Below are 12,335 nucleotides of genomic sequence, written 5' to 3'. Positions count from 1 at the left end.
CATTCAAGATGGTCGAAAGGCTTTAACAGCATCAACAGCCATTATTGATACATCTCTATCTTTTTTTGTTGTTGTATTGTACTAAACTGAAACATGTTCTTGTATTTGTCTTTGTAAGTGTTTAATTTGAATAAACCCGGTTTGATATGTAGAAAGAAGAGGAAGGGAAGCGCTACTAAGGTACACAATAGTACATTTTGGTAGACAGGTGGTCTTTGGTAAAAGGGGTAAATTGGCCATCAAAAAGAAAGGACGACCAAGGCACTCTTAATATTATTAATAAAATGCTTTTATTTGTATGTCATGTTCAATAGAAACAACGTTTTTTAAAAATCGACGCGTTTCGGCTGCATGACCTTCGTCAGGGAGTACAAAGAAATAATACAATGTCCTCTTTTGAACAGCTTTTGAACAACTGGAAAAGCTGTTCAAAAGAGGACATTGTATTATTTCTTTGTACTCCCTGACGAAGGCCATGCAGCCGAAACGCGTCGGGTTTTTAAAACGTTGTTTCTATTGAGCGTGCCATACAAATAAAAGCGTTTCATTAATTTTATGAAGAGTGCCTTGGTCCTCCTTTCTTCCTGTTTGATATGTATCAAGTCTGGTAAGACTTTTTCCATTCTATTGCTTATAAGCTTTGTTATTATTTTATTGTCACAATTTATTAAACTTGTTGGTCTACAATCAGCAAGGGGACTCTCCAGATTTTCCTGGTTTTAATATAATTGAAATAACAGTTTGCTACATGGAACTAGGAAGTACTGATTTTGATTTGAGTGACATGTGTGTTGTCATTTGTGCAAATAGGGGTGGCTACTTTGTCACCAAAATGTTGAATAGAATTCTATGGGAAAGCCATCCATTCCTGGTGCTTTTCTCCATGTGAACATTTTAACAGTATATATTATTTCTTATGTCGTGTCTGTTAATGAACAAAATAATCACCTACAGATTTCATTCATTTGGACTTAACATAATTCAACAACAAAAATATTCCATTCTATTGTTTTGAAAATATATATATTTTTTGTCTTACGTTTCTTAGGACCTGCCTAAACAAATGAGTAATGGATTTCTTTTTGAGGGTGTCTATTCAATAAAGTATTAAAAGAGACGCCCACCCACATCTGCACACCACTACTACCACTCTTCACTGCACAGGAGGTATACAAGGCCATATGAAGGGAAGAATGTGGTAAAAATGGGCCAAATAAATTTTCAAGCAAAATACCGTAAATCCTACGTGAAAGCAGTATTGTAGTGTATTTGAGGTTTAAAAGGCTTCGGAAGTTTGTAATTTCGACTTATAGTAGACATTTCAGACTGTATTTTCCCTTGTGAAAAATCTATCAACCCCTTAAAAAATGTCCATTAATTATAACCCACTTAATAATTCACATTTCCTGTTGCAGCAGGATTATCTTCCAGCTATAGTAAAGTGGCTCAAATTAAGATCCTACATCTGTACCTACTGTAAAATATTGTGGTGGATCTTTGATGCTATGGGGCTATTTTGCTTTCACTGGTCCTGGGGCCAAAAAACCTGGTTGGCGCTGCCAAGAGGCTGAAACTTGGCTGCAAGTGTATCTTCCAGCACGACGATAACCTTCAGAACCTTTACTCAGTACTTTGTTGAAGCATCTTTGGTAGCGATTACAGCATTGAGTCTTCTTGGGTATGACGCTACAATCTTGGCACATAACCAAGCACACGTCAAAATTCACAAAAAATATGTTAATAGGCCACAAAATCAACATTTTGCAATGGCCATCTGTCTCCGGACTCAGTCCTGTGTAACCGGTGTAAAATGGCTAGCTAGTCAGCGGTGCGCTCTAGTAACGTTTCAATCGGTGACATCACTTACTCTGAGACTTTGAAGTAGTTGTTTCCCCATGGCTCTGCAAAGGCTGTGGCTATTGTGGAGCGATGGCTAACGATGCTTCGAGGGTGATTGTTGCTGGTGTGTGCTACAGGATTCCAGGTTCAAGCCCTGGTTGGGATGAGTAGAGGGACAGGAGCAGTACTGTTACATAGTTCAGCATTTTTACAATTTATTTGATAGTCTTGTTTGTTTATCAAGGGTGACAATAATTTTGGACCTGACTAGCTTTTCACAAAACAAATGTGCAGGTTTCCTTAAATGTGACAAAAAGTCTGCAGCCTTTATCACTGTAAATAGTGGACTGGATAAACATCTTCATCTGTTGCATACAGTGGCTTACAGACCTTCTTGTTAATGTAATTTCAATGCTCCTGCAGTCACAGAGCAGCCCAGGAAACCCTCATTGGGCTCCCGTCTGTATGCTGCCCTCTCAAGGGCCTTCTGCTGTGGTGACAAGAGCGCCAAAGCAGTAAATGACAGCAATAGTGGTTGACAGTCAGAACCAATGTGGTTTACGTCAACCTTTTATTTACAAGTATATATAAAACATTTTTAAATTGCATTTATACCCAGCAGGTTTTTGTTCATTCTTGATGACTAGTAAACTAAACTTCCAATTCTCCGTCTGACACATTTGAAAGTGGCACATTTGAAAGCATTATAAGAAATGTAATTGCAAAGTGTGGACATGTTTTGAGAATTCAATATGTATTGATTACGTCACTCCCTCTTAATTGATCTGTACAAAGAAAACAATGCAATTATGAACATTTGTAAAATAAAAAACGTGTTAGCTTTTAATACTTTCTCACTTCTGTTTCTTAATAACATAACTCATAACAGTGTCGTACATAAACCCCAATGTCTTGTGGGAACAGGGCTGCGCTGCAGTCAGAACAGGAAAGAGGTTGACGAGCAGGGGAATTAGTGGGCAGAAACCAGAAAACATACGTACACTAACAGCCATTATCTTTTTATTAAAATATTAAAGCATTATTATTATTTTTTCATCAGTTAGGGCATGGGCACCATCAAAAACATGCTCTTTAGTCAAGTGCGGAATGATCTTTCAACAGATCTGTGCTTCAGATGGATTCCAACTGGGCAACAGCAGTGAGGCACATCATTAATGTCTGCAGCTGTATGACAGTGAAACAGACTGTGCATTCCAATCAATAACTGGCGTCTGCTAGTGAAAACATTTAACGGAGTAGGGATCTTCATGGATTGCATATTGTCTTGGCAAATTAATTTTGATCATTTCAAATGTACATGCTAAAATGTAAAAAAAATGTACAAAAAAGAAAGAAAGCAAAAAAGAAAGAAAGCTTTTGATTGGTCTGTGACAAAACCTTGAACAGGGTCAGTGTAAGTGCATTCAGCAGGTATATCTCTGCCACAGACACACAGAGAGAAGACAGAGCCATGCTGACAGCAGGTTCTAAATAAATATAATCAAAAAATGTGAGCAACTTCAAATACTTGTCTCTGTCCGTTACCCTATTAGTCATACAGGGTGAGGAGGTGGAGCTTTTCCAGTTTGACCATAACCAACAGGCACATCTCAAATAAAACCTTTTCCTCATACAGTGCACTACTTCTGGTCAAAGCCAAGGTACTGTATTTACGGGGAACAGGGTACGATTTTAGATGGAGTTCCGCTCCTCCTTCATACATCCACAGTCTGTTGTGATTCCTCCTCCACCTGGATCTCAGAGTTCACCTGTCCCGCCGCTGACACCTGCACCACCCGGATCTCCACTCCTGCCTCCTTCAGTCTCTGCACGTCCTCCTCACACATCTCCGTCACCTCTTCCACCACCATGTCCGTTTCCTCCATGACTACCACGTCTACGGGCTCCACGGTAACATGCTCCACCCTCATCCCGTCCTCCAGTAAGAGGGTCTCTCTCTCGCCTCCCTCCTCGTCCTCCTCCCCGGCCACTTCCTCTTGCGTTGCCATGGCACCGATGTCCAGTTCCTGGGTCATCAGCGTGTCGTCTGTGACACTGTGCAGTTCGCGGAGGTGTCGGCGCAGGTCGTGGGGCTGGGTGAACCAGATGTCACACACGGTGCAGTGGTTGGGCTTCTCTCCTGTGTGGGTCGTCAGGTGGTCTTTAAAAAGCTCCCAGCTGTTGAACACACTGCTGCACACCTAGAGAGAGAGATCATTTTAAAACCTCAGCAAGTGCACTAGTCAAGGGTGTGATCGGCACAACATCAGTACATTTTGACTCCTGATTAAAATCAGGGAAAAAAGGGACTGTTCTCCGTACCTGACATTCGTAGACTTTTTTGCGTCCCTTCTTGGCCCCGGCGCCGTTTTGACAGGCAGCCATGTGACATTTCAATGTGCTGTTCCTGGCAAAGCGCTCATGGCAGTCTGGACACTCAAACGGCTTCTCACCTACACACAGGGACCAAAAAAACGAATTACATCCAATGCATAACTCAGGAGATCCTATTGAGGTGGTTGCATTCACATGAACAGGTCACATGGTCATCAATGCACATGATCATAGTCATAGAGGAGAGAAAAAAAAAGGTGTCATTGAAGTGAAGTCTTGTTCATAAGTGCAATGAAATGCTGTGGATGCCGTTTTAGCCTGCCCAGGAACTACAAATGAACACTAGCTATAGTTAACTCGGGCACTTTGACACAGATGAACTTGAACCCCTAAATCACGTGTCAAACTTGGAGGGCCGAGTGTCTGCGGGTTTTTACTCCACCCTTGTACGTGACTGATGAATCAAGGTCGCTAACTAGTAAGGATCTCCCCTCACCTGGTTGTCTAGGTCTTAATTGAAAGGAAAAAACAAAAATCCGCAGACACTTGGCCCTCCATGGAATGAGTTTGACACCCCTACCCTAAATGAATCCCTCTGGGTATTATCATTCTCACCGGTGTGTTTACGTAAGTGCTCCTTGAAGTGTCCAAAGTGGTCAAACTGCTTGTCACAGTAATCACACACGTGTATCTTCTTCTTCTGGGACTGGCTGCGCGACAGCTCCTCTGCCTCGTAATGTAACGTGTTCAGGTGCTGTTTCAGCGCCGCCTCCCGCATGTACGCCTTACCGCAGTGGCAACACACATGCGGCTTGTCCAGGGCGGCCACATGCGCACGCATGTGCTGTTTGAGGTGGTAGTAGAGGCGGAAGCTGCGGTCACATTTGTTGCAGCGGAACATCTTGTCCAGCTGAGAGATCTGGACCTCGACCACCTCCAGGCCATCAAGAGTCTTGGGAGCTGTCACTGTCTCCTCCTGAGACACCACCTCCTGGATCACACGCACACGCACACACACACACACGCACACGATGACTTGTTTTAATAAGAAAGATTGGAAATGTCACCAAAAGAATAGTCTCCTTATAATATTAAAATGAATGCTTTGAATCAAGGTTGGTCACTGTCCAAGTGTGTGTTTTTTTTACATGCGGATTAGAAGAGACTGAGTGCTTTGTTCACCTCCTCCAGTCCTTCCTTCTTCAGCACGTGCAGCATTGACCCCCTCTGCTGGTACTTGCTGGTGATGTCAGCGAGCAGTGCCAGGGCCGAGTCGTCCGAGGCAGCCTGGGCGTTCCGAGCAGCATCCACCACCTCCTCCATACCAGTCTCCTCCACCTCGATGGCCCCCTCCCCGATCTCCACCTCAATCTCCACCTGCAAGGACAGACTGGGGTCAGCACAGCAACACATATTGGGAGGAAAGGACCGAGGATTAGGATGATGATGAGGATTTGGGACACTTTTTAGAACTTTTGCAGGTCATAATTCTATGTCATAATAACTCAACCATAATGTGTCACTGTAGACCTCTAACCTGCTCCCCCACCACTGACGGAAGAGTCTCCGTGATCACGCTAAAAGTCTCAGCTGGCTTCCTATTTTTGGTCTTGCTCTTCCCCGCCGCCAGGGCCTGGGACAGACTGAAGGGAGTGCTATGGAGAGAGAGGGTTTTATTCCATCAAAGTGCTCTACGTTCAAATACACAGGGATAAAATATCAGTTAACAAAAAAAAGATGACAACCAATCAAGACAACACCAAAAAGGGAATATCCTATATTGGTAGTAAGGGACTATAAGTAGTACGGGGCTATATTAGTAGTAAGGGGGTCCAGATGTTCTAATGGCAGGCTAACCTGTTGTTGAGGGCCTTGATGGCCTCCTGCATCTGGAGGTACTCTGCTGCCTTCCACACGTCATTGATCTCCTCTGGCCCATTGACGGCAAGTGTAGCCGTGTACGTAAACTCCATCAGATGGCGGAAGGCTGAGTTACTCACTCCTGGAGAACAAACACAGAGCATTGATGGGTGTACCGGGTTAGCATGTGATAAGTCTTGTTTTTTGCTTTTCTCTGGGGCTATAGAGCTCTTTCTGCTATTGTTTATTTTCTTGATATGACAGTAAGACAGAGGATGTGTCATTGGTTCAGCAGTACCAGGGTTTCTGCGCCGGACAACATGACCAGGAAGATTTTCATTTACTGGCCAATAGAACATGACATAGCGGTGGGTCCAATAGGGAAGTAAATAGAAATACACATGCCAAAATTATATAATTACTCCTGTCTATATAGAAATAAATAAAATACTTAACCAGAAATCATGACTTAGCCAAAGAGGAATCGAGGATCATTATACTTTTTTTATAGCTGTGGATTGTTTCAAATCACAAGCTTGTTGGTTTCAAATCACAAGCTCGTAGGTCTATGCCTATTTGGGAAGCCGGCAATTTGGGCAGCGCGCGTGGCAATAGGCCTAGCTGATTATTGAGTAGCGGCTGTCAGTGGAAAGCATCTAAAATATGTTTGAAGATAATGCATCTTGAGTATAATTTTAAAATGTTGAGTGAAGAAGAAGAGGGGTGTGTGGCAAAGATACTGTATAGGCGAGACTCTCTCCAGAACGGCTTAGCTGTCTCCCATCGATTCTTGCGCATTCATTGTTTCATTGTGTGAATTGTTTTCCCTTAGATCATTTTTTGGATCAATTCCCCATTACATATGTCACCAGTAGTAAATGTACCTTTAATCCCCGCTATTTGGTTACATTAATTTCTGTTAATGCATGTATTAATTCGTCATTTATCGTTCTCATTCTCGGAGTAAAAACGTTGTTTGCAGAGTTCACAAACTGCTACACTTGTGAGAAACAAGTTTTGGTTTATTTCATAACCATCATTTACGAGATTTGTCAATTTTTTCATAGTTGTTTGGAGTGCTCCATGAGAACAATGAAATATAGGAAAATATTTTTTGTTTTTTTTAAACATCCATTGCGAATGATAATATATTAAAACTATAGTCCCTCACAGTAAGCTATCTGAACAATCTTTACAACAATCTCCCCCTCGATAACCACCAATCCTCAGTGTGAAAGAGCAATGGAAGTTATAGGCCTACTGCGGCATTGGCCTATAGGCTATGAGTTCCATGCGCTAATTTCTTTAGCCGCCAACGGACCAAGGTGTATCAATGTGTCCATATGGCAGATGCTGGTGACTAGTCACATTAGTTTATTTTTTATATAACTCATTCTAATTCAGATTTTTATGATAATGCGCATATGAAAATCATAACTGGCACACAGAACAGTAGAAATGGTAGGATAAATTGTAAGCATCCCCAAACTTGACACTCACACACCGGCTATGAAGTCTTTATAAAATAATTGCCTCCACATTTTCATGGTCGGATTTTGCCGATAGGCTACTTTGAAACAATGCAAGACATGCCTCATAATAGGAAATAAAACATTCACGTTTCAAACAATTAAGTATGTTTTCAAAATGTATACTGCCTCCAGTTCACATTGTAAAGTGGTGGGTGACTCGCTGATAGCCTGCACTTGAATTGTGAATGGGAGGCGCGCTTTAATTACCAGCTGAGAAATAAAAATAGTAGCTCTTTTTAATCCTGCACCAAAACTGTTTTTTAACACACAATTGCATTTTGAATTGTTGTGCAATGAATGGCTTATAAAAGCACGTTTACTCCAGCAGCAACCAGCTGAGGAGCTGCAGGAGAAATAGTGCTCAAAATAGGCTCTATATGCTGTCCGCGTGTGATAGTTGTTTTGGATAAGATGCATGATGACTAATGAAAATACACACAGGCCAATTTAATTCCACTAAATTATGTACATGAACCTATAAGCATGGTGGTCAAATGTATTTCCAATCGACTGATACTTCCATAAATGAATAAAAAGCATTATTTTGCACAACTTTTTGGCCGGCAACAGTTTATTTTATTTTATAAAAAAGAAATATAAAAAAAACGCTTTTGCCGGCTAACGGAAACCCTGAGCAATACACACCTTCAATCTCCACTAGTGGCTCCTGTGTGAAGTCCTGGAAGAACTTGTGGAAGAACTGACTGCATGCTGCCAACACTGCCTTATGAGCCCTGAACTGGTGCCCTACGGACCAGAGTAAGTTGAGCCCATAAATGGTACAGCACAGAACATAATTAAATTGAATACTTCATACAAAGTGGACACTTGTCTTGAACACAATGATAGTGAAACAGAAATGGTTTAATCTGAAGAAAATATACAGCCTTAAACTGCACCTCCACTTTCTGCAAAACAACAAGCATCATTGAGGATGAGCTTACCATCCACAATGAGAGTGATGTCTGTGAACTGGTCCAACTGTCTCTGTTCATTCAGTTTATCCAGCATGACTTTATAGAGGGCTGGGAACTCACTGCCACAATCCAACTCGCCCTCGTCTGCCATGGCTCAGCCCCTCACCTAGGCACAAGGAAGAAATCCACGCAAAGATGGCACACTGTACAGATGATCACATCACCAGTAATGGTCTGTGTCTGTACAGTTACATGTGGGAAAACAAGTTTGTTAAATATGACCAACATGCTCACAGCATGATGGACAGTACTGTGATTTCAACATTTTGATTTCAATAAAAACATATTCATTGGGCATTTTGTTGCCTAATGAATATATGTTCATCATTATCTGCCAATGTGGGTTTATGTGAGGGAAAATAACGCTATGACGGACTGATTTCTCAACATTGCATTATCAATGCCATCTGGGATCCTTGGGACATCCATACCTTAAAGTATACTGCAATGTCGATCGCGCCCACTGTCTTCCATTGCCATTGGCCAACTTAATGCGATTATCGTTGCTGTCAAACGCTTGATTGGCTGAATTTGACCTCTTTCCTTTGCATTGGTACTATTCTCTTGGATAATACATGAGATTGACGCGTTTTTTTTATGATAGCACGGACCATCATGAAGTATCGGGAATCCTTGGGACGTGGTTAGGTAGCTAAGTGGTTAAAGGCGAGGCAGATCTACAAATCACCTCGGTTCATAAATAACTACTCAATATTACTTGTAGGTTAGTCCGTCAGTCAATTTACCCATGATACATCACGGTTTTGATACTCTCGAACACTGCTAATGTAGGTCGCTAGCTAAATAGCTTAGTTACAGCGGAAGGCCTCTAGCTCTACTCTGGCTATAATTCAGGCCGCAAAATCAAACTAACGATCAACATTTAATCATAATGTGTATCTAATCATACCAACGCTTTATGATACAGAATCCCGTTAACGTTAGCTAGGTAATCATTTCAAATAGGCCCGTGAACGCTCGCCATGTCGAGTTTGACCATCGCAATTACGTCATCAAATCGCGCATTAAAATACACTTTTTCCAGAGACATTTCCCAATTTAGACCTCATTTGGCCGAAATATTTCAACTCATGCATCAGAAAACATACCTCAAGTTAGGTTCCGCAGCTTTAATTGGTTGTTTTTGCGTATATATCTCTCCCAACTCCAGCAGCGTTGCTCTACTTTCGTTTGTCTAAAAAGGGCGGTCACTCAATCGGGCCTCAGATTCCCGCAAGCCACTGCAAACACCAGAGGACGCCGAGGAGTGTTGCTAGGCAACATATGGCCTTCCCCTTTCGATTCTCTGCATTTTGGTCGTCAATAGTTAACACCAAAGATTGCCTATTATATTGACAAGATAATCTACAAACCGCGCTAATAATGAAAAATACGTCCTCAAAGATGGAAGGCAGGCAGGAGGAAGCAATTTGAAGTGGGACCTATCTAGCCAATGAGAGGGCAGATACACATGTGAAAAACAGTTAACTGAGATATAGATTTTTATTTAACTAGGCAAGTCAGTTAAGAACAAATTCTTATTTACAATGACGGCCTACCAAAAGGCCTCCTGTGGGGACGGGGCCTGGGATATAAAATAAAAATACAATGTAAATATAGGACAATACACACATCACAACAAGAGATACAATACAACACAACACTACATAAAGAGAGACCTAAGACAACAACATAGCAAGGCAACAACATAGCAAGGCAACAACACATGACAACACAGCATGGTAGCAACACAACATGACAACAACATGGTACAAACATTGTGCACAGTCAACAGCACAAAGGGCAAGAAGGTAGAGACAACAATACATCACACAAAGCAGCCACAACTGTCAGTAAGAGTGTCCATGTTTGAGTCTTTGAAGGACGAGATTGAGATGAAACTGTCCAGTTTGAGTGTTTGTTGCAGCTCGTTCCAGTCGCTAGCTGCAGCGAACTGAAAAGAGGAGCGACCCAGGGATGTGTGTGCTTTGGGGACCTTAAACAGAATGTGACTGGCAGAATGGGTGTTGTATGTGGAGGATGAGGGCTGCAGTAGATATCTCAGATAGGGGGGAGTGAGGCCTAAGAGGGTTTTATAAATAAGCATCAACCAGTGGGTCTTGCGACAGGTATACAGAGATGACCTGTTTACAGAGGAGTATAAAGTGCAGTGATGTGTCCTATAAGGAGCATTGGTGGCAAATCTGATGGCCGAATAGTAAACAACATCTAGCCGCTCGAGAGCAGCCTTACCTGCCGATCTATAATTTATGTCTCCGTAATTTAGCATGGGTTGGATGGTCATCTGAATCAGGGTTAGTTTGGCAGCTGGGGTGAAAGAGAAGCGATTACGATAGAGGAAACCAAGTCTAGATTTAACTTTAGCCTGCAGCTTTGATATGTGCTGAGAGAAGAACAGTGCACCGTCTAGCCATACTCCCAAGTACTTGTATGAGGTGACTACCTCAAGCTCTAAACCCTCAGAGGTAGTAATAACACCTGTGGGAAGTGGTGCATTCTTCTCACCAACCCACATTACCTTTGTTTTGGAGGTGTTCAGAACAAGGTTAAGGGTAGAGAAAGCTTGTTGGACACTAAGAAAACTTTGTTGTAGAGCATTTAACACAAACTCCGGGGAAGGGCCAGCTGCGTATAAGACGTAATCATCTGCATATAAATGGATGAGAGAGCTTCCTACTGCCTGAGCTATGTTGTTGATGTATTCTGAGAAGAGCGTGGGGCCTAGGATCGAGCCTTGGGGTACTCCCTTGGTGACAGGCATTGGCTTAGACAGCAGATTTTCTGACTTTATAGACTGCACTCTTTGAGAGAGGTAGTTAGCAAACCAGGCCAAAGACCCCTCAGAGACACCAATACTCCTTAGCCGGCCCACAAGAATGGAATGGTCTACTGTATCAAAAGCTTTGGCCAAGTCAATAAAAATAGCAGCACAATATTGCTTAGAATCAAGGGCAATGGTGACATTGAGGACCTTTAAGGTTGCAGTGACACATCCATAACCTGAGCGGAAACCAGATTTCATACCCGAGAGAATAATATAGACATCAAGAAAGCCAATCAGTTGATTATTGACAAGTTTTTCCAACACTTTTGATAAACAGGGCAAAATAGAAATAGGCCTATAACAGTTAGGATCAGCTTGATCTCCCCCTTTAAATAAAGGATGAACTGTGGCTACCTTCCAAGCAATGGGAACCTCCCCAGAAAGAGAGACAGGCTTGGTGATGATCGGGGCAGCAACCTTGAAGAAGAAAGGGTCTAAACCATCTGACCCAGATGTTTTTTTGGGGTCACGTTTAAGGAGCTCCTTTAGCACCTCAGACTCAGTGACTGCCTGCAGGGAGAAACTTTGTAGTGGGACAGGGGAAAAAGAGGGAGAAGTATTGGGGATAGTCGCATAAGAAGGGATGGGAGATGAGGAAATGTTGGACAGGCAACGAGGTATGGCTGAGTCAAATAGGAATCCTGACTTAATGAAGTGGTAATTAAAGAGCTCAGCCATGTGCTTGTTGTCAGTAACAACCACATCATCAGCATTAAGGGACATGGGCAGCTGTGTCTTTGACCGTTTTCCAGAACTTCTTGGGGTTAGACCCACAGAGAGAGAACTGCTCCTTAAAGCAACTAACTTTGGCTTTCCGGATAGCCTGAGTGCCTGAGAGTATACGTGTGCTGAGCCTTTCGCCAAATGCAATTCTTGAGGTGGAGTAACTCTGCCAGATCACAGTCGTACCAGGGGCTGAACCTGTTTTTAATTCTAATTTTCTTTATG

The 12,335-nt window shown here is 42.4% G+C and overlaps 1 protein-coding gene across 2 annotated transcripts; it reads right to left on the bottom strand.

Moving 5' to 3' along the window:
• Positions 1-2,651: 2,651 nt before the first annotated feature.
• znf131 (zinc finger protein 131) lies at positions 2,652-9,941 on the bottom strand. 2 transcript variants are annotated; one of them, XM_014171132.2, is made up of 9 exons: positions 9,652-9,941; positions 8,510-8,648; positions 8,211-8,312; positions 6,031-6,175; positions 5,711-5,828; positions 5,356-5,550; positions 4,789-5,164; positions 4,162-4,292; positions 2,652-4,040 (listed from the first exon to the last, which is right to left on the bottom strand). In XM_014171132.2, the coding sequence occupies exons 2-9, from the start codon at positions 8,631-8,633 to the stop codon at positions 3,555-3,557; spliced, it is 1,677 nt and encodes a 558-aa protein (XP_014026607.1). In that variant the 5' UTR covers positions 8,634-8,648; positions 9,652-9,941; the 3' UTR covers positions 2,652-3,554. The 2 variants fall into 2 exon arrangements, with proteins under 2 accessions (XP_014026607.1, XP_014026608.1); XM_014171133.2 differs by lacking the exon at positions 9,652-9,941 and adding an exon at positions 8,974-9,638.
• Between the last annotated feature and the right edge of the window lie 2,394 nt (positions 9,942-12,335).

The sequence above is a fragment of the Salmo salar genome, chromosome ssa24 (assembly GCF_905237065.1).
Source record: "Salmo salar chromosome ssa24, Ssal_v3.1, whole genome shotgun sequence".
NCBI classification, from domain to species: domain Eukaryota; kingdom Metazoa; phylum Chordata; class Actinopteri; order Salmoniformes; family Salmonidae; genus Salmo; species Salmo salar.
This window is presented reverse-complemented; position numbering and strand designations above follow the sequence as displayed.